The 23689-nt window shown below is 39.2% G+C and overlaps 1 protein-coding gene across 6 annotated transcripts in view; it reads right to left on the bottom strand.

The window, feature by feature from the left end:
* The window catches only part of brd1.L (bromodomain containing 1 L homeolog), a 32553-nt gene extending 16167 nt beyond the window's left edge, over positions 1-16386 (bottom strand). Inside the window, exons 1-6 of one of the 6 annotated variants that reach the window (XM_018250955.2) lie at positions 15809-16386; positions 10439-11831; positions 7128-7284; positions 6270-6401; positions 5248-5376; positions 3666-3978 (exon numbers count right to left, since the gene is read on the bottom strand). In XM_018250955.2, the coding sequence (XP_018106444.1) occupies positions 3666-3978; positions 5248-5376; positions 6270-6401; positions 7128-7284; positions 10439-11826 (2119 nt within the window). In that variant the 5' untranslated portion in view covers positions 11827-11831; positions 15809-16386. 6 annotated transcript variants of the gene reach the window in all.
* Between the last annotated feature and the right edge of the window lie 7303 nt (positions 16387-23689).

Raw genomic sequence — 23689 nt, 5'->3', positions numbered from 1 at the left:
CAAACTACTGCTTGCCATAGCAAAGCAGATCCAGAGGTTCAACAATCTGTAGTCAGTTTGTAAGACAAAATATGACTTCTTTCAAGTAGTTCAATTGGAGAGGACACTCGCACACCCGTTGTGTAAATATTAGGGTTCGTTCGGTGCACAGTGATTGGTGGATACGGCAACCTCCCAGTGAACTGCATAAAAAAGAACCACACTGGCACACGAGACTTGTGCCTTTTTTGCAAGGGCTTGCCCTGCAGACACAAGTCTTGTGTGCCAGTGTGGTTTTTTCAAGTAGTACCACCATGCTCAGTAAGAATTCATTGTATACCCACATAGATTGCAAAGAGAACTGTGAGTTGTTTTTATCCTCACTATAACCAAAGTCTGAACACTTTGGTAAAAAAAAGTTAGTCTTTCTTTAGTGGAGGGTTGTGCTGTTCTCGAATTATGGCCATACAAGGTAAGATTCCTTACTACCGAACTACTCATTTCAGGATTAAATTGCTAATTTAGCATAAATAATGGAAAACAATTGTAGATTTTAAGATATATCATCCTGGATTATTAAGATATATCATCCTGGAAATCAGTTGGACATAACACTGTCTGTTCACATTTTCAAAAAATTGACATTCATGGCTCTATAAATATTTAAACAAAAGCTTTAAAGGAACAGTAGAGTGTAAAAAAAATAACTGTAAATAGATAGCTTAGATGTGATCTATAAAGGCTGGAGTGACTGGATGTCTAATATAACATAACAGAATGCTACTTCATGCTTTTCAGCTCTCTAATTCTAAGTTAGTCAGCGACTTTAAGGGACAGGGCAAACAGGCAGATTCAGGGAGATTAGTCGAGTGGCCGAGTGCCATCCCGCCGGCAATTGCATTTTAGCCGGCGGGAAGGCAGTTCGGGGAAATTAGTCGCCCCAAAGAAGAGGAGATTTGATGCCGGGCTACTAATCTCCCTGAATCTGCCTGTGTGCCCTGACCCTAAGGGGGGAAACATGGGACATAACGGTTAAGTGTATTTGCAATTTATCCTTAGCATGCAGCTCAGATTGAACAGCAACAGTTATGACCCATGTGCCCCGCCTCAAGTCACAGATTAGTTACTGCCTGGTAACCAATCAGTGGACACCAAGAAAGCTGCAAAGCAGGAAATCGCGTTCTGGCTATTTTGTTAGACATGCAGGCACTCCAGCTTTATACATTACATTTTTGGCTAAGTTCATTTTTATACTGAACAATTTGTTTATTGCAACAGCAGAACACAAAAAAGGGCATCTGCTGCAATAGCTTGTGGCAGAACCATATTTTTATTATATTTTATCATCATTTCTATGATGCATATGTATATGCTTATGTATATATACAAATTTACTTTCTGAGTCGAATATGATTATGTAATGAGAAAATATTTATTGCTTTGTTTCATTCTGTATTTAAATTTTTGTTCTAAAAAAACTGAATAAACAAATTAAATATATATAAAAAAAATTGCAATCTTGCAGTACAATCGTTAAATATATTTTGAGTATAGATACAAGGTGCACATGTGCATGTGTCACTCTGCAATAGAAAATGTGAAATCAGTCACTAAAATGTTTTCACACAGAGGATGGCCGAAACTGTAATTTAGCAAAATAATTTTCCTGAAAATGAGAAAATCTTAACAAATCCACCTTCAGCCACTACTAATTCGTCCCATGTATGGTTGCATTATATAGTCATACAATCAACACAAATCTTACAATGTATTCAAACAGAAGATAATCCAGCCAACATGTGACCATGTATATGACCCAACTTCCTATAGGAATATGCTAGGAATAATGTAAACATGTCTGTAAAGCCATTAAAATGATAATTATAATTCTGTACATGTGCAATCTTAACAGTCCACTGGTCTGATTTGATTATTCAGGCACATGCCAAAACCTTAACCACACTTACAAAATAAAACTTTTACAAGTTTTGTTGAATTTTTTGCATTTGAATTTTTTGGTGTGAAAAACTATTTGCCCCTTCCTGATTTCTTATTCTTTTGCATGTTTGTCACACAAAATGTTTCTGATCATCAAACACATTTAACTATTAGTCAAAGATAACACAAGTAAACACAAAATGCAGTTTTTAAATGAGTGTTTTAAATGGGTTTTTATTATTTAGGGAGAAAAGAAATCCAAACCTGTGTGAAAAAGTAATTGCCCCCTGAACCTAATAACTGGTTGGGCCACCCTTAGCAGCAATAACTGCAATCAAGCGTTTGCGCTAACTTGCAACGAGTCTTTTACAGCGCTCTGGAGGAATTTTGGCCCACTCATCTTTGCAGAATTGTTGTAATTCAGCTTTATTTGAGGGTTTTCTAGCATGAACCGCCTTTTTAAGGTCATGCCACAACATCTCAATAGGATTCAGGTCAGGACTTTGACTAGGCCACTCCAAAGTCTTCATTTTGTTTTTCTTCATCCATTCAGAGGTGGATTTGCTGGTGTGTTTTGGGTCATTGTCCTGCTGCAGCACCCAAGATCGCTTCAGCTTGAGTTGACGAACAGATGGCCGGACATTCTCCTTCAGGATTTTTTGGTAGACAGTAGAATTCATGGTTCCATCTATCACAGCAAGTCTTCCAGGTCCTGAAGCAGCAAAACAACCCCAGACCATCACACTACCACCACCATATTTTACTATTGGTATGATGTTCTTTTTCTGAAATGCTGTGTTACTTTTACGCCAGATGTAACGGGACGCGCACCTTCCAAAAAGTTCAACTTTTGTCTCATCGGTCCACAAGGTATTTTCCCAAAAGTCTTGGCAATCATTGAGATGTTTTTTAGCAAAATTGAGACGAGCCTTAATTTTCTTTTTGCTTAAAAGTGGTTTGCGCCTTGGAAATCTGCCATGCAGGCCGTTTTTGCCCAGTCTCTTTCTTATGGTGGAGTCGTGAACACTGACCTTAATTGAGGCAAGTGAGGCCTGCAGTTCTTTAGATGTTGTCCTGGGGTCTTTTGTGGCCTCTCGGATGAGTTGTCTCTGCGCTCTTGGGGTAATTTTGGTCGGCCGGCCACTCCTGGGAAGGTTCACCACAGTTCCATGTTTTTGCCATTTGTGGATAATGGCTCTCACTGTGGTTCGCTGGAGTCCCAAAGCTTTAGAAATGGCTTTATAACCTTTGAAATTGAACTCAGGTGTGATAAACCACAGTTAAGTTATTTTTTAACAAGGGGGGCAATCACTTTTTCACACAGGCCCATGTAGATTTGGAGTTTTTTTTCTCCCTTAATAACGTAAACCTTCATTTAAAAACTGCATTTTGTGTTCAATTATGTTATCTTTGACCAATAGTTAATGGTTTTTGATGAGCAGAAACATTTAAGTGTGACAAACATGCAAAAGAATAAGAAATCAGGAAGGGGGCAAATAGTTTTTCACACCACTGTAGACACAAGGATATTACCATGTCTAAAAGAGGTTTTGTGCATTAGGTTTCGTACAGTAGCTTACAGAGCTGCTGAATCTGCCTAGAAACCAGTCCAGTTTACTTTAATTTTGGTCACCACTATGAATTTCATAAGAAATAAAATGCAGGATAAATGCAGTACCTTTTTTGTTAAACATAAATATATACATTCAAAGACAGTATGCAAGGTGTAAGGTAATCAAATGACTTACCATCCTCCCATGAAAACTGTGGTGGGGGTTCAATTTTTGGTTGTTCAGGTAAATGCATCCCTGTTTCCTCATCGAAGCCAATGACATAAGCCTCTCTTCTAGCTTGCCTCAGTAAAACACCTCCATGATCTCTTAACCGTACTGCGGCTCTATAGAAAATTGTATCCTTTGCATTGTATTTCATACAGTTCTCAATAATAAGGTTGAAATCTTCTTCAAATTCATTCAAATTTCTGTATCTCTGATCTTCTAACCGTTTTTTCATAGTAGAAAAATCCATAGGGTGCTTTATATGGTCCAAATAATCTGGAACCTGTATATCAGAAAAAAAACCTTACTAATGTGGGCAAGAGTTTGTCAGAAAAGCTAGTGCCCTAAATAGCTCACAGTATGTAGCTTAATATTTGATTTTTTCTTAAAGGAACAGTTCCGTGTGAAAATAAAAACTGTGTAAATAGATAGGCTGTGCAAAATAAAAAATATTTCTAATATAGTTAGCCAAAAATGTAATGTATAAAGGCTGGAGTGAACAGATGTCTAATAAAACAGCCAGAATCCAACTTCCTGCTTTTCAGCTCTATAACTCTGAGTTAGTCAGCGACTTGAAGGGGGGCCACATGGTACATTTCTGTTCAGTGAGTTTGCAATTCATCCTTAGCATTCAGCTCAGATTCAAAAGCAACAGATATGACCCATTTGCCCCCCCTCAAGTCTCTGATTGTAACCAGTCAGTGTACACCAAGAGAGCTGAAAAGCAGGAAGTAGTGTTCTGACCGACATGTTATACATCAAATCACTCCAGCCTTTATACATTACATTTTTGGCTAACTAACTATATTAGAAACATTTTTTTATTTTGCACAGGCTATCTATTTACCCAGTTTTTATTTTTACACTGAACTATTCCTTTAATGACACTGTTTACACTGCAAATAATTCCCTCTACTCCATATTCCTGAACCAACAAGTGCATTTTTTTTTAGGTGTAATATTGGTGTGTAGGCAGACATCTCAGGTCCATTTGCCTGGTTATGTGCTTTCATAAAGAGTCAGCACTTCATGATGGAGCGGCTTTCAGACAGGCTATTATTTCTTCTACTCAATGTAACTGGAGGAGTCCTGTGGGATTTTTACTACTGAGTGCTATATCTACCAGGGAGCTGTCATCTTGTGCCAGGGAGCCGTTATCTTCCAGACTATATTCATACCTTAAGAATTGCTATAAGTACTTCTTGGACATGCAAAATACCTAGGCTACAGTAATCTCAAGAACTACTGATAGTTTTAGAATATCATTTATAATATAAGGTCTTGAAATAGGTCCCAGAACCAAGACAAATGTTCTTGAGAAAAGTTTTGTAAGCTTTAGTTAAAAGTGCGCTCTATAATTTATGTTAGTGTAACAATAGGTTTCTATATGTATGTCTGCATGCATGTGTCAACTCTGGGAATCATTTGGAGAGGTTTAGCTTTATGGCTTCTTGCCTTTTTGCCTATGAAGGGTTGAATTTTATAGCCTTTGTCAACCCAAATTAACGATTTGTGATGACATGAAGAGCTCACAAAAATTAAAAATACTCACCTCTGAAAGATTAACAGGATGAGCAAATATACGAGCTGGATCCTTTTCCTGCAGCTGTTCAAGAAGGGATCGTAGCAATACAGTGAGCGGAGTCAGTTTAAGTTCCATAGCAACTTGCTCAACCTTAACCTAGTCAACAGATTTAGAATAAGTGTTAACCATACAATATTAATAGACTCAGCATCCACACTGTCCCAGTTACTGGACTACGTAAAATTTCCCTTTGCTTAATTTAACCTATTATAAGTGAAGGTAAACTTAAGCACATTTTAAATGATCTCTACAACCTAGAATCTGTGGTAGCTTAAAGCAAAAATTTTCCAAACTGCAGTATGGACTCCTATGGGGATATGGTCCAAAAATGATCTTTACGGCCAACCCTGAACTACACCATTAAGAGCTAAAGGGATTGAATTTACTTTAAATGCCAAAAAACAAGAGAGTGTAATATCAGAAGGTTGTAACACATAACGAAGATAAAGAGGTTTTTGACAGGAATTGGAGCAAGGATTATGGCACTATAAAAGAATGACAAATATATATTGGAAAAAAACCCCACAGTATACAACCACAGGAGTAAACTGTGCAACCTTTACATGTAAGGGGTCACTTATCTATGCATAACATAATTGTTTTACTTATGTCTATGAAGCCCCTGAGCAGAGATCCCGGGATCCTTCAGGAGGACTCATCCTGTGCAGAATCGTGCCTTAAGATCTCTATTAATTGGATTCATTAGGCTACACTTTGGTTTCAATATACATAGTAGGCATCATGTTACATATATAGTACAGATACAAGATCTTTTATATGGAATGCCTGTGACCTGTGGTTTCTGGATAAGGGGTCCTATACCTGCAATAGATACGTAGCCTGGCATCTGCATTTGTAAATTTTGGAATTACTTGAATACCATATAATTACGTCTACCCTAAAAGGTCAAAAAAACAAAATGAAATATTTTCAGTCACCCACCAAGTGGAGGGAAAAAAACATTTTGATGAAAGAATACAGTAACATACCTGCTCACGCTTTAGTTTTTCACGTTTTCGGATTAGTTCAATCAACAATCGAGCCCTTTCGAGGTCATGTCTTAAACGCTGCAAGTACTTCAATTTCTTCTTCAGGGCCTGTACTTCCTCATCGTCGTCACTCTAAAATTTTCAAAAAGTGAGTTAATGGACTGATTTCTGACTTTCATATGAATTTATTACTGGTATTCCAACTCAAAGCCTTGTTTTGAAAATGGACTATAAGACATCTTCCTGTTATTCCCAGACACTCTTGACCACAGCATACAACCTATTCAGTGACAACAGGCATAACTAGTGTTTCAAAACCCACCAGACAGAAATACAAAGGGGTACTTGGCATGTGCCGATTGCATGTGTATATTTGTGCCCACGTCTGTTTTATAGCTAATTATTTTGAATTAAATGTATTTTAGTAAAAGTAAAGCCATGTTAGGATCGGCATGCATTTATTTTACTGTTGTATATTGCATATGGATACATCAAATGGTGTTACTTGAAAAGTAGACAGGTTAAATTATTCAGCTCTCAGCACTGTATTGATAGCAGCCTTCTAAAGGCAGAAATGATGTAACCCTGTGAAGATCATAAAAAGAACAGATGTTAAACCCTGGGGAGTTAAAACACCAGGAAAAAGCGCTTGATACAAGCTATTCTTTTTGTAAAGTTCAATTTGATCTGCAATTTCCAATACCACGAATGAAGGTAAGGAACCATTCATAACAAGTGCATTCAGATAATGGCTGTTAGACTGCATTTCAATGTTTTTATTTTTAATATCTACCCCTTTAAATATAAGCAAATCTACTAAAGATATTTCAAAATGTCTTAATGTATTGGGGTCTATACCTCTTGTACATTCCTCTGTGACTGTAAACTTGACTGAAGCCTCCTCAACAAAGGAATGCCATTTCTTGAAAGTCTTTTTAACATCCAGTAACTGTGAACTCTTTCAATGAACTGCTTTTTCCTCGGAATAGAGACTTGATTTACAATTTTATTTACTCTGAGGGGGGGGAGAAAAAAAAAAAAAAAAAAAAAAAAAAGATATATTTAGATTAGTAGAAGTCACAATAAAATAACTATTATGATGCCTTTAGATCATATGCATACGAGGCAGGTGTTTGCATACAGTACTGTGTTCTTAAAGGAATTCTGTCGTGATTTTTATGGTAATTTTTTTTTACTTCTAAATGATTATGTTTACATTGCAAATAGTTCACTGTACCATATAAAATTATATTCCAGAATCAACAAATTGTAATATTGTGCGATCCCTCCATAGGCTGGTGTCCTGTTTTCATTTGTAATTAGATAAACAAAAATGTTGGAGAAGCACTCTGATAAAAATATGAAAATTTTATCTATATAAAATAAGGCGAGAGATGCTTATATAAATAGAATTTTCATATTTTTAGCCATTTTTGATCTGATCTATGTGTGACCTATCAGAGTGCCTTGCTCCAACATTTTTGTTTATCTATTTATGGATTGTCCAGAGCACCTGGGCCATCTATGTAATTTGACGAGTTACTTCATTGGTGAAGCTTTTATGCTATATTTGGCTTGCTTCATTTGTAATTAGTCTATGGAGAGATCGCGCTGCCCCCAGCCCAGTGTGACTGAAACAACTCAAGAAGATGATTTAATGGTGTCGCCATTGGGTTTGACTTGCCTTTTGGGTTAGTTCTCCTTTAAAAGAAAGTTAGTGACTATAGTAATTTTTTGTTAACATACCATACGCATAAAGTACACATTTGATGGGTTAAATAGGGCTGATACACAAAAAGATGCGTCAGGTGTGAACCACATTAATGAGACAACGCATTACATCACCGTGAAAGTTACATTTATAGCATGTGGTTGTTTTTCTACAGGTGCAAAATGCATTAACTGGATCCATTACCTTAAAATGACTAACAAAAATAAACTTCACTTAAAGGAAAAGTAACACTAAAAAAATCAGAGTATTTTAAAGTAATGAAAATATCATGTAGTGTTGCCTTGCATTGGTAAAACTGATGTGATTGATTCAGAAACACTACTATAGTTCATATAAACAAGCTGCTGTGTAGCAATGGTGGAAATTTAAAAAATGGCACAGGTTAAATAGTGGATAACAGATTACACTAATATGTTCTACAGAGCTTATCTGCTTTATAACTCGAACCTTTTCTCTTTTGAATGGTTGCCCCCATTGCTACACAGTAGCTTATTTATATAAATAAAAGTAGTGTTTCTGAAGCAAACACAGCAGTTTTACCAGGGCAGGATATTTTTATTATAAATATTTTTATTTATTGCATTATATTTTTATTACTTTAAAACACTAATTTTTTGAGGTTACGGTTTCTTTAACCAGTGTACAGGTAAAGAATCTATTGCCCACCATGCTGTGGGCCTGTACCTTTTCAGAGAAATGTCTGCTACAAATAATGTAAACATTAAATAAACCTAATAGGTTTGTATTGCGGACACTGATACAGAAAAAAAGGAAATCTTTTATAAAAAACAGGATTATTTGCTTAAAATGGCCTTCTGGAAATTAGGGGCTTTCTGTATAAAAAGATTTCCAGATAAGTGATCCCAAATCTGTATGAAGAAAACCATCAACATAGAAAACCAAACATGATAAATGTGGCGTGGGGTTACAGTGAACAAACAATACCTGCTGACAGTCTCCAATTGATATGAATATGAAACCAAGCCTGCACTGGGAATTATCAATACTGATATGCCATGTTGACGGGTGGATGAAAATTTTCAAATGAGGAAGTGAAGAGGATCAGCAAGTACTTTTCAAATTCTGCAGTTCTGATCACTTTGACAAATGGAACGGGGTCATGCACATGTATGGTCACTCGTACAGTATCAAACCATTCAACCTGGAGGTTGAACAGTTGGATACAAATGCCAACTTTAGTATAAAGTAAAGGGCTGGAGTGAATGCTTAACCTTGTGTATTTTACCAATAAATACATCTGACATTGACATTCTGAAATAAAGGGCTATAACATTGTAAAAAGGGAAGATATTCGATCATTTTTATCCCTTTTTACAATGTTATAGCCCTTTATTTTTCCTTAAAGTGATACTGACACTTTCCTATAAAAATCATAGGAACGTGTCAGTATGAAGAAAATGCTGCACACAAAATATTTCCCATCAAAGCCCCCCGCAAAGCCGCCCCAGCCCAGCAAACCCGCACTCATCCGACCCACCTAAAAGATCTCTTCAACTGAATTGAAATGCTGACTAAATCTCTTCAACTGTTTCCTACATCTTCCGGTTTGCTTCACTGACGCAGGGATGGGGGTGGCGCGATCCTTCCATTGGCCGATTACATACCACAACTGGACGTCAGCCTATGGAAGGATCGCTCCGCCCCCAGCCCTGCGTCAGTGAAGCAACCCGGAAGATCAGTCAGTGCAGGAACCGATTCGGCTGAGAAAGGTGCGCAGGGCTGGGGGCGGATTTGCGGGGGGGGGGCCTTTGCAGGAAATATTTTATGTGCAGCATTTTCTTCATACTGACACGTTCCTATGATTTTTATAGGAACGTGTCAGAATCGCTTTAAAGGAAAACTATACCCCCCAAACAATGTGGTCTCTATTAAAAGATATTGCATAAAACAGCACATGTGTAAAACCCAGCTTAATGTAAACAAACCATTTTCATAATAATATACTTTTCTAATAGTATGTGCCATTGGGTAACATAAATAGAAGAAAATTGACATTTTAAAAAATAAGGACCTGCCCCTGGGATCGTACGATTCACTATGCACACAAACAAACTATAATTGTTAGGTCACATGAGCCAATTAACAGAGTTCTGTCTTTTGCTTCACCACTTCTTCCTGTTACAGTTAAGAGTTGTAGTATTTCTGGTCAGGTGATCTGAGGCAGCACACAGACCATCACGAAATGGTGGTTCAAGGCAAGAGATGCAAATGGGCAATATGTTCTTAAAAATATATTCCAGTTTGGTAAAATTCTTTAATATGTAACTTAATATGTTATAAAATGTTGCTTACATATTCATTTTGGGGGTATAGTTTCCTTTCAAAAACTATTAATGGATATTTTATCTTTGATAATTTAACTCTGCAAATCAAGTCAATTAAATAATATAAAAAGAATGTTTGTTTAGGATCTTACCTTTGAGGTGGTATATCAGGTACAGTGACTGTTGGGAGAACATTACATGTTTCATTTAAATCTTGTTTTGCTTTCTTAGCTTTCCTCCTCGCTTTTGATGTTGATCGGATATTTTTCTCAGAACTTTTTCTACAAATCCCATTTTTAGATTCTGGCTCCTCATAAATATTTAATGGTCTCCTCACACAACCTGGAGGCATATGTGCGTCACAGTACGCAGTCTTTTTAACAGAGAATGTTGTGGTACTGCCAGTCACTTCTTTCACGGGTTCCATCTTCATATATAAACCGGCTTTCTGAGCACAGGTCACATGAAAAGCAGTATAACAATTAGCCTTATGGCACTGGATACAGGCACCAACACCTTTTTGCTTGCAGAGGTAACAAGTTAACTTCCATCTTGCCGGAGGAATGTTTCGAACACCATCAATAGGCTCAATAAAAGCTGTATTTGCAAATCCAACTTCTGGTATCCATAAAGCACACACAACATGACCCCATCTATCATCATCAGTCTTTTTAAAGGCACCTCCTTTATTTGGGCACAAAACACAGTCAATGGGTATATTACGAGACTGAAGACAATGCCTACAAAGCCACTGTCCTTCTGGTATATATGGCACCCCATAACACTCTTGGTGTACAGCTAAGTTACACATATCACAAAATAAGATGACATTGCTGTTTTGACATTCACCATCCATACAAATGCAACATACTGCATCCTCATCAATTAATGACTGCTGGTCACCCTGCTTTTGGTTTTCACAGTAAGATTCCTTTTCAAATCTGTCCATAAGAAATTCAAATATGTCTTGGGACACTGCAGAACATCCCTCACTTTTACGTTTCTCATTAATTATTTCCAGCCAGGCATAATCTTCCTCATCCATGTCATACTCTACTTCTTTATCAAGCTCTTCAGATGATTTGTCCTGAAACTTGTAATAGCTGGGAGACCTGTGTGGAGCAGATGGTGGACTACATTCTATAACACGAACTTTGGGCTCTGGGAGAACGCTGGTAGTAGTGTGGCCATGAGCAGCTGGAAGAACTTCACTTTTCTTTTTCTCCTTGCTTGCTTTATGCCTCTTGGATCTTAGACAAATCTGGGGAGGCTGCTCGCTGTTTTCTTTATTGCTATTACATTCACTAATTTCTTGAGCAGTAAGATCATCTTCCGAAACAATCTCCAAAGGATCAAAAATACTGATCCTGTGTAAACGACCCTCTATTTCAATTTCAACCATTCTTTGAGCTTGGGCATAAGTCAAGGTTTCCCGTGTAGGAGAATGTTTAATACTACATGGAGAAGTAGAGGAACGGGGAGCAGGAACCCTGTGCCAACGTCCTTTTCGCCTCATTTTAGGCAGTCTGCAAGAAAGCATAGTAACTAAATCACAAAATAAAAATGTGAGAAGCTGGTTGGAAACAAAAAATATCACAGAACAACAGAGTCTACAGGTTAATAAAAAATTCAAACAACTTAAGCCATATTCATGTGCTTATATTAAAGGAATAGTATCACCACAATTGTTAGAGATAAAAATGTCCTCTTTATAGAAGTATGTAAATAGTGCAGTGTGTTTGCTATTATACATTATAATCTTTTATCTGTTGACTCAATATTGAACAACCTAGTCTATTGTATGCATGAAAATAAGAATTCACTAGCTGTTTATGAATCTCTGGCAAAATGAAACTCTAGTTAAAAAATGTAATAGCAAGCAAAGGCAAGGCTCAAGTCTTTAGAGCAGCGTTAAAGATGTGCTTTTATAAACAGAATTTAAAACTTTATAAGCCTCCCGATAGAAATCAAGCCAAAAGTGTGTCTACAGTTGCCAAGTAACAGTTATATAAAATAAATTTAAAAAAGGTTTTTTAGATAGATAGATAGATAGATAGATAGATAGATAGATAGATAGATAGATAGATAGATAGATAGATAGATAGATAGATAGTCCTCCCAAAAAGCAGCCGCACTCACAGGACTTATCCAAAGTATAAATGTTTTTTATTTAGAAACTAACGTTTCGGCTGTGACCCACTTTGACAAAGCCTGGGTCACAGCCGAAATATATATATATATATATATATATATATATATATATATATATATATAGATATAGATATAGATATAGATATAGATATAGATCTCTATCTATCTATATTTCATAATGCAGTTAAAAAGGAAAATTCATTGTCAACGTTTCGGTCCTGTTCTGGATCTTTCTCAAGACATTTCAGAGCAGGACCGAATCCTGATGACGGGCCAAATAGAGGAGCCGAAACGTTAAAAAAAAATTTTTTTTTTTTTCCACTCATAAAATATCAAACAGAAAATAAACGACTCATGGATAACTACTCCCTGAATTCGAATTTTTTACGTTTTAAATTCTTATAAATTATCTTTTAGTATGTTATAAAATGGTCAATTCTTAGCAACTTTCATTTGGACTTCATTTGTATAGTTTCTGAATTATTAGCCTTTTTTCTGACTCTTTCCAGATTTCAAATGGGGGTCACTGGCCCCATCTAAAAAAACAAATGCTCTGTAAGGCTACAAAAGTCATTGCTACATTTTATTACTCTTCTTTCTATTCAGACCCTCTCCTATACATATACCTGTCTCTCATTCAAATCAATGCATGGCTGCTAGGGTAATTAAGACCCTAGCAACCAGAGTGCTGAATTTGCAAACTGGATAACTGCTGAATAAAAATCTAAATAACTCAAAGTACTAAAAAATCAAAGCCAATTACATATCGTCTCAGAATACATCTATATATCATGCTTAGTTAATGTAAAGGTGTACAACCCCTTTATGGTTTTTGGGGGTTCAAACGCAACTGCTGAATTCCAGTTTCCTCCTTTTTAACCTTTAATAACTTCACAGATTGGAAAAAAATTATGAATAGTGTGAAGAACAGCAAATTACAATACAAATCTAAATAATGATGCATAGCAACCAATAAGATGTTTGCTTTTAAACAGGTGCTCCTGGGCAAATTTAGTGCCTATTATTACATAACCCCTTTAATGCCTAAGCATGTATTTAATATGCAAAGCACAAGGTAGAGGAAGAAAAGGAAAGCAAAACTGAAAAACTGATTAAAAGTGACTGGTTTCTGTGGTTTCTGTTCAGGATGTACCACTTGCTATAGAGTGTTTTTCTCTTCCCCTCAAGCATCTCACTGTTTACTGTTTAAAGCATACCATACCAGATATTCCAAAAAGGTAAGAGTATGGCACAAAAGATTTGGAATGTGGGGAAAACAGTCAATGTTTACCGAGGCACTGCACTCAAAAGCTTTTTTTCTTCATTCAAGCAAAAATCACAGTTTGGTTTCCAAAAATACAGAACATTTTCAATTGTGCAAAAGGAGAATGAAAGGTATTATTCACAGAGTGGTGCCAAACGTAAACCACACCTCCTCCAACACAGTGATTATAAATGCTTACCTGAGACCCCGGGGCCAGTGATCTTGTTTGCTTTAAAAAAAAAAAAAAAAAAAAAAAAAAAAAACTGCAGCCTGGGGTACTGCTAAACTGACTTCTGCTAGGCTGCTTCAGTAGTCAGAACCAAACCAAACAGGAAAAGATAAACAGTGCTTTCAACTGCCATCGCATTTATAAAGTACTATAAAGTAACTGAAAATCTTTAATGTATACTGAAATGTTGATTAGAGTGACATTTTCTAGAAGTAAGAAGGGGGCGTTGTTTTCCAAAACAACCATTTTAAAACATCCTACACAAAACCAATTGCATGTGCAATAACACATGTACTGTAGTCAAGTCAAGAGTGAGTTTGTCATTTCATCCATATACATTTGTACAGTACACAGTGAAACAAAACAACGTTCCTCTAGGACCAGGGTGCTACACACAACATAGATGTACAACTGCAAAAAAGTGCAACTGCAAAAAAGTGCAACTGCAAAAAAGTGCAACTGCAAAAAAGTGCAACTGCAAAAATATGCAACTCCTGCAAGACAGGACAGCGTAGTGCAGGGACAGGACAAGACAGTGCACACTCAGCAGATGTAATATGTTAAGTAAATAATGCTAAACATCAGACATGATGGGTGCATCACCTAACGGTAACAGTTATTAACATTCTGCCTTTGCATTACTCGCTAACTTCAATAAATAAAAGCCAGAGATTGCACTACATCATTTCTACTCTTCCTGTACATTTGGGGAGGAAATACTCCAAGTTAAACACGACCGACAAGGCAATAAATAGCTGCTGCTCGTAGGAGGCTTAGAGTAGATTTCATTGCATCCTGCCAAAGAACACAACAAGCTCAGGGTAAAGAGATTCACATGGAGCTGGAGTCAATGTAACTGCAGTAGCACCGTATGAAATACAAGCAGAAGAGCAGAACATGATCAGGCGATAATATAAGGCAAACGTGCCAGTGACTACGTGCATCTCACATACAGAAGTGGAAAAGAAATACAGAAAAATCATGACAGAAGCAGAACATGTTTGTTGCCCATCACAAAGCAAAGATTACTTTCCAAAAGAGATAACAATGGACTAGAACACTCAAGCCCTTGACTAGTTTACCAACACAGTTGACATACATAACCTTCTTTCCTGAAATCTAGTACACGGTATGCACACAGATCAATTGTCCCCAGCACTCCAACAGTTAACAGAAAAGCTCGCAGAAGCGCAGAACAGCTGGAGTGAGATCAGAAAGTCACGTGACTCGGGGAAAACTTTATCATCACAAGTTGCCCAGCAAGTATTCCACACACCTTCCGGTTAGACCAGCTAGCGACTCACAGCTCTTAGCCCAACATAGATTACCATGCCCTACACTGGCTAAAGGCTCTTGCAGTAGTTGCACTGAGGTAACACACTGGCGAAGGGAAGGTTAATATCCCCTAAAACCTTGGGAAGGATGCCAGCCCCTTGACGTCACTGCACCAAACGCTTTCCCGGGTCCGTTCAAATCAATGGGGGTGGCCGTTTATCTACGGGGAGAGTTTCTATTAAGTCTGCCAATCGGCCACCGTACAGTCAATAACGACAACCACATCCCTCGGCCTGTTTATAGTCAGAACGACAAACATGGCGTCTAACAAAACAAGCGCAGGCAGCAGAGTGTACACATACACAGAGGGGAAGCACTGAGCGTCCTCCTTCCCCTGACGCCGGCAGTTGCCTGGGGGCGGGAGAAAGAGAGAGGTCAGGGCAGGGCTGTCCAACATGAGCCTCTGCAGCTTTTGTTCCGCTACAACAAAGGCCGAAGGTTGTCGGTGGGTAATAGAGTTGTGTGAATCAAATAGAACTGGAGGGACACAGTCGAAACTGGAGTGTCCAGTGAGAAACCGTGAATTAGATAGATTTAACGCACCTGCTGGCTACGGACTTGCTCACACTGGCTTGTCAGCGGCTAATGGAGACGGCTCGCTCGGCGATCCGTTTTCCCGTAAACTGCAGACGAGCCGCGGAGCCGATCACAAAGGACCGCACCGCTCCCCTGCGTCTTCAGTGCGTCTCCCAGTTTGATCCAGTCGAGAAGAAACGAAACAGTCTGGCGGTAACAACCCAAAGATCCTTAATCCATAGGATCTGCGCCGCCGCCCCAGTCTCTCCCCGGCCCCTCTACTAGACGGCCACGGCTCGGCCCAGATTCCTCCTTTCAAACAAACAATGCGCTCTCACTACAGCGTGTGTCGCCCCTCCCCACTAGCTTCCACGCAGCTGCGTCATGGCTGATACGTCCCGCCATCATTAGAGAGGCAAAGCGGCTGCTCAGTCCTGTAGGCTATGTTTTGGTTACTGTGGTAACACTGTGGGTGTGTAAACGTTTATGTGACTCTAGAGTCCACTTTGGTATTCTCATGTTACGAGCGTCCGTTTAAAAGCAAATTCTCGTGTGAGATCTGGTCTGTTGGGTGGTTAAAGGACCACGCGTGTTAAAATACCACCACTGCAGATGGGGTATATATATTTATAAAAAAAAATTAAGTTAGAGATCTCCACAGTCCTCTAGGGGCAAATTTACTAAAGGGCGAAGTGACTAACGCTGGCAGAAATTTGCCAGTGTGACGTCATTTGGAACTTAGCCGATTTACTTCAGTAGCGAAGGAGATAGACTCTAGCGGTACTAAGCTCCCTAACACCAGGCAAATTTGCGCTCTGGTGAATGGACGTAACTATGCAAATTCACTAAGATGCGGATTTTACTGACAGTTACCTCTATCGCAGACTTGCCTTCTCCACCTCAGACCAGGCCAAGTGCAGTAGAGTAGATAGGAGTTCCCAAAAAAAATAGTTGAATATTTTTCTACATCCCAAAAAACGCTGGTGTCTTTTCCTTTTTTCAGGGTGATAGGCTGAAAAAAGCATAAAATTTTTTTGGGGGTAACTGGCTTCCCCCCTACATTTCCTAACATATGGCACATAAACTATATACTGGGCTCATGTGTAGGGCAATATAACAACTTTATTTTATTAAGGTGTCCGGGCCTGTGTAGTGTAATGTATTTTCTGCAACATATACGTCCATTCAACTTTAACTTCCCGCCGTATGCAAATTAGGCAACAGTAGCGTAGCTTCACTTGGCACAGTAACGCTAGCACACCTTCGGCAGTGTTCGGCGCCCTGGACGCAACTTTGGATTTTAGTGAATTAGCGTTGTCCTGGCGAAGTGTTGCGATGGGAGCGAAGCCGTCACTGGCAATTTTTCGGAGGTTAGTGAATTTGCCCCTAGAATAAAATTTTGCCACTCTACATTCATTTCTATGTGTATTTATCAAAGGATGAACTTTCACTCGTTGATAAATACTCTTTTATATCACTTTTTGATAAATATACCCCCATGAGTGGTTTCTGTCTCTTTACGTAGCCAAATAAGGGAACGTGTAAATGTGTACCTATTATATTGGGCAGTAATGGTGTTTTGGTGAAACATTGTTTCAGAAGAAAGTATATTTGTTACTTTGCATTTAAAAGAAAGAAGTCTAATAGTAGGAAATAAATATATATTTATATATATATTTATTTATTTTTCTCAGAGGTGGTGGATCCATTTGTCCACAGGCCAAAAATATTGAATCTATTTGGGCAAAAATGCAAACTGTTGCATTTCATTAGAAATCCACTGTGTGCCTGTACCCAGGGCCAGGCTTACACAATGTATCCTGTTGCAGGCACATAAAGTAGAGTAGGAGTGGATTCTCGGCCTGTGACCCGCTACATCTAACAACACTAGCTGTTGGGTTAGTTTCCCCTGTGTCTTAGTCCATTCTTTGCTAGGCAATTTTTTTTCTCTAGTATGTGCTTGTACCTGTATCCATAGTTACCTGGGTGGGATAGTTATTATTATTATATAATACACAAAAGCCATGAATATCTTGTAAATTATATCCTTACTAGACATTAAGCCCGTTAAATTAACGGGCGCTAGACGGTCCGTGGGGCACATGCGCAGTAGCGCAATCCCACGGACACAGGGACTGGACGCAGAGACACTTCAACTTTATTATATAGGATTATATAGGATAAACGGGGAGTTCTGATGTCATCGGTTATAAACCGTGAGTTCTGATATCATTTCTGTCACATGACTCACTGAAATGTGTGTATTATAATAAATAAAGTACCCCCAGTTGTAAAATATGAGGATATTAGAATTTACCTCAGAGTTCCATGACCTATATAAAAGCACTCGGCCTTCGGCTTCGTGTTTTTATATGATCATGAAACTCCTCGGTAACTTATAATATCCTTATATTTTACAAGAGGGGGTACTTTATTCACTATATAATCTACAGTCTGGTCATTTACCTATGGGACCAGACTGTAAATTATATCCTTTATATATATTATATTCTTTCGACAGAACGCGCGGATTGTAATCTTAAAGAGACAGCACTCGCAGCTGCTGCCTTCTCCTCTACCCTTGCTTCCCACCACTATTGCTTTCGGGCTCCACATTTCATTACTTCCCAAAACGTGATTCACCGGTTTTATGTGATGAAGGGCTTCTCTTTCCTACATCGCATGTCTCACTCCTGTCACAAGTCTCCTGAAGCTGCCTCCCTGGTGTTGCTTTCCTCACAGGATTCCTCTCCATTTTCACTCCCCCTCCTGTCCAGTGTCTGAAGTCTCGCTCCCCCTCCCTTACACTGCCTAAGTCTCGCTTCGCCTCCCATCCACTCACTCCCCCTCCTTCTCTGCTTCACCCGTCTCTGATGCAGTAAAAGAAAATTATGTCACACAGAGGGGGAGCAATACTTTAGATAGTGGACGGGAGGGGGAGTGAAAATGTAGATGAATCCTGTGAGGAAAAGAGCAACACCAGGGAGGCAACTGCAGGAGATGTGTGACATTTAGAAAGCAAGAAAAAAATACAGGTACCTAAAAGAGCTGCAGTTAAAGATAAAATTCAACTTGTAGAGACACCAGCAAAATAGACTAAAGTATGGCATTATGTAAAAAGCAAAGACAGAGATCTTCAAAAAGTAAAAACTGAACCCAGAAACTGTAGATTATAATGAATAATGTACCCCGCCACTTAAAATTTATAAAGATATTAATAGTCACCACGGAGTTATGTGACCTGTATAAAAGCACTCCCCCTGCGGCCTCATGCTTTTATATGGTCACATAACTCCTTTGTGACTTATAATATATTTATAAATTACAGTAGGGGGTACATTATCCACTATATTATTACCCTGTTGGCCCAAAGAGCGATGACCATTTTCTGTTTAACTTAAACCCAGGCTGTATCCATTTTGGCCACCATCTTCTGATCGGATTGGAGAGCCTAGGACAACAAGGCCCTAGTGATATTTCAACACTTTGTATAAATGCTGCAATGAATTTTATGGAAAACTTGAAAAATTTGGTTTTAAAAAGACCCCTGAATTCTTAGGTTTCATTAGTTGACCAAGACGATACAAAAGGACACCAGGAAAGTTACCTCAATCCCAAACTAGCAAGTACTTTTAAGCTTCAAAAACTAAAACTGCTTTAGGGGTTGTTCACCTTCCAACACTTTTTTCAGTTCAGTTGGTTTCAGATAGTTCACTAGAAATAAAGACTTTTTCAATTACTTTCTATTTTCTATGCATGACTTTTTTTCTAAAATTGAAGTGTAACGTGTAATTTTTCACCTTCTAAAGCAGCTCTGGGGGGGGGGCACCGACTCTCTAAACTGTTCTAAATTGATACATTTCTTATCTTTATCCCTGCTGAGCAGAATCCCTGAGTTTTATTAAAGGCCGCTGTTAGAATTGATACAATAGTTGCTAACACTCCAGAGATACTGCTGAAAACTGTATCAACTAAATGTTGCAAAATTGTAACAGTTCAGAGTCTGCGCCTGAATTTCTGAGCTGCCAGATTGAAACACTAGAGAAAGGGACACTAAACTTTAAACTTAGTGTTTAACTACAGACCTAGTATTTACGAGTGTTTACGCAATACCTAGTCCTATTGCTCCATACAGATTCCCTGTTCCCCAATTTCACTAAAGGGATCAGGCCTGGGCCGAGATTCAAATTAGGCCCACAGAGTACACAGAGGCCCAAATAGTTCCCCCACATGCCCAATAAATAGTGGCAATGTAGGGATCCATATGGTTGATTTCCCCTATGGTCTAAAACTCCCACATGGTTGGACCTTGTGGCCAGCTAAGAGTTGGACCTAAATTGGATAAGAGAGGAGGAGTGAGTTTTTTTTACCCTGTGCAGTGTGCCCTGGCAGATTTCAGATTTGGCCAGAAGGTGTCACTGTTGAGCCATTTATTCATATAGCTGAGCTGCCATGTGATCAGTGGCAGTCTACTTCCTAGTTTCACTCCAGTCTGGAGTGCAGGGAATGTAATCAAGATGTAGGGGCTTAAAGATGTGAGAGGCCCGTGGAGGGCTTAAGCCTTGTGAGCTTGACCATGGAGGTTCTAGAGCTCAGATGCAGCAGAGCGAATGTGCAGGAGCTGCCTGGAAAATGATTCCCATGAAAAAGGCTGGGATGTGCTCACGCTCCAGAGGAGTGTTGGAGCTGCCCTGAAGATTTCGCTGTGGATGCCTGTACCAGTTCTGTGTGAGCCCTCGGTGAGTGATCTGCCTGAGGTAAAGGTTTTGAAGGATCCCAGTGTGTGTCCCCTGTATTAGGACATTTGTTGATTGTGTGCCTGCTATGTGGAAGCTACTGCTGCTATCCAAAGGAAAGGTATAGGAGGCAGGTAGCGCTACCTGCGATAAAGAGCTCTTTGAACTGTGAATGTGTGTCCAGCAAAAGTGGCGTGTGGGACCGTGTCTTGGGTAGAGACTGTGCCAGGAGTCAGAAGACCACATGGGTACCCCAGGGCAGTATTTGTATTGCTTTGTGTAAATATACTTTACTTTGCATCTTCAATTTATATAAAGTTATATTTGTTTTACTGTAATTAATCATTTGTTCCTACTGGGGCTACCTGTAGGTGCATCCCCAGATCCCACTAGGTGGAAGCACTGCCATGGAGAAATTCCCAGTACCCTTTCATTTAGCAAACGGAATTCAGGACCTGTGGATGGTAAGAAATGTATGGTGTATATCCTATGGCACAGCTGTTTATGGCATCTACAGCCGCCCCTCTGAAATTTGCCAGAATATTCATATTGCCAATCTGGGCCTAAAAGGTGTTGTACTTATAAGGTACACTGTTGACTGGGGCATTGCAGAGGCTAAAGGGCTTGACTAGATATTTGAAGTGCCCATATATGTCACAGAAAGCCATTTTCCATGTATCCCTTTGCAGATCCTTACAAGGTTGTATGCAATAATACATTTATTAAGTTAATTTATTGTACACCGATATCAATCAATTATAAAGGTAATAATACAATTGAGAAACTCATTTAAACTCGGGAAATCAATTGGTCTACTTTATAGTAATAGCTGCTTTGGTAAGTAATTTTTACCTGAACCAGACTGTCCCTCTTGCCATTTAGAATTTCTCACACTAATGGAATACTATAGCAGAAACATGGAGAGGTAATGTAAAATGCTTTCATGGCAAAATCGAGCAAAGACAATGTTATGATAGTTGGAATAAAAGGTTTAATTTTTCGTATCTTTTTAATGTGATTGGAGGTGTGAGTAATTAATAAATATCAATGCAGTAATACAACACATTGCAATAGTACTTTTTGTCGAGAAGTATATTGCAGTGTTGCAACTATACAGTGCAACTCTCTAACATTCAGAAATGAGATGGCCTACCAGAGTTCCTTGGTATTAGATAACTTGTAGAGCTAAACTCCACAGGAGATTTTGTAGGATGGTGCCAGATCAACAAATTCACAAGTTACAAGTAACACAACATGACTGTCAGATGAAATGTAGCATGCTGTGTCTTCATCCAACTACATACAATTTGATAGAGTCTGACAGACTTTCCCCCCATTGAAATATGACTGTATATTCTAGCTATAGGGGGATCAGATTTTGTTGGGGAAAGAATTGCAGAGAGCGAAGCTCATCGTGGCAAAATGTTTAGGTCACACCCACTTTGGGAGATGACCCCAATAAGCCATTCCCCATTTTACAGATTCAGCCTGTATTTTTTGTAGAATACCATTAACACTCATAGCAGGATGCCATAATACCCCCAGAACTCATAGCAGGATGGCACAGTGGCAATTTCATGTAGAGTGCCCTCCATAATGTTTGGGACAAAGACACATTTTCTTTGAGTCATAGCAATTCCATGTATAAATACAGGCAGACAATAATTAATAAACACCAGCAAGTAGAAGGCATAATATAGGTAAGTAGTTTACAGTTGGGAAGAAAGAATTTCCCTAACCCTTACCAGCAGGACAAAATGGGGTGGGACCTTCAATGCACTGCCAAATCTATTCCCTGTGGCTCTTCAGTTTCTGGGCTAAGGAGGATGCACTAGATACAGAGTTCAGTGTGTGGTAGCAGAAGGGTAAAGAAGGCTTGTTGTATTCAGGCATGGGTTCGGAGGCAGGCAGCAATCAGACGTGGTCAGGAACAAAGCAAGAAGGGCAAGAAATCCAGGACACAATTGTAGGGACCCTGAGATTTGGGTTAAATTACTCAGGCAGTTCCCCTTTAGTATTTGGACACCTAAGGGTCCTTTAGTTAACTCTGGCAGCTATGTTCCTTGCTGGGTCCACGTTAGTTCATGGAGATTGTCCACTAGATGGCACTGTTTGTCAATATAAAGGGGTTTAGCACCATGCGGTCGGGGTCTGTCCTGGGACTTTGCCTCGCTGAGAGGTACTACAGGTCCAGGTCTGCCGGTGAAGTTAGTTACGTGTGAGTTAGTGATAGTGAATACAGTAATAGTCACTCTAGGAGTGAGAGTCAGCACAGGGTAGTTAGTGAGCAGATGTGGCTCCAATGAGGAGAAATAGTAGGGTTAGGACCCCGTGGTATTTCAACCACTAGAGCAGGGACTACAGTGGGTGAGTTGAGGACTAGATAGGGTACCAAGACCCCAGGCTGAATACAGTGGGTGAGGTGAGGACCAAGTCTGGTGCCAAGATACAAGACCCCAGGCTGAGAAACCCATGCCGTAGTGCTTCACCAGAGGGATATTGCCCAGAGAGAGTGGTAACTATTCCCCAAGTCTATTGTTGCTGTAACTTTGATATAAATTGAATATTAGCCCGTTTGCTGTACCTTGTACCCCCTGGAGGGAATATTGCTGTTTGAAGCTATTCTATGATTGCTGTGAACATCAAAGTACTTGTGAACTACTACCTTGCCACTGTTCTCTGTAAATAAACTAGTTATAGTTTACTGCAAAGAAACTGTCTGGCTGAATATCCTGCTGCATTTATCCACACCAGGTACCGGGAGTTGCACGGGTACACTGGGCACACTACAAGCAGTTTTAGCCTGGTCACACATCGCCTTAATACACAGCAAAGGTACACTCAAGGGTGTGCTACACAATCAATTAGGAATTTAAAAAAGCACCCAGGAATACTAATTAGTAGGACCTATCTGCGGGCATTGAACTCAGATCTTGGCGTCCTTTTTATTTAGAATTTTTGTGATGAAAGCGCAGAGCAATGATGTCACATGCATGGCAGCATGATGACGTCACACGCCACAGCGTGATGATGGCAGACGGCGGCCCTGTGTGCTGCCATCTTGCCTTAGAAGCCTCCGTTGAGAAGCACTCCTGAAAGTTTTGGGAAAGCCGAGTAGGCTTGGGCCATGGGTGCCGCCGGCGCTGTAAGTCACAAAAGCCTTTATGCAATA

Source organism: Xenopus laevis, chromosome 3L (genome assembly GCF_017654675.1).
Source record: "Xenopus laevis strain J_2021 chromosome 3L, Xenopus_laevis_v10.1, whole genome shotgun sequence".
Taxonomy (NCBI): domain Eukaryota; kingdom Metazoa; phylum Chordata; class Amphibia; order Anura; family Pipidae; genus Xenopus; species Xenopus laevis.
Note: the sequence above shows the minus strand (reverse complement) of the source record. Positions and strands in the feature narration are given on the sequence as shown.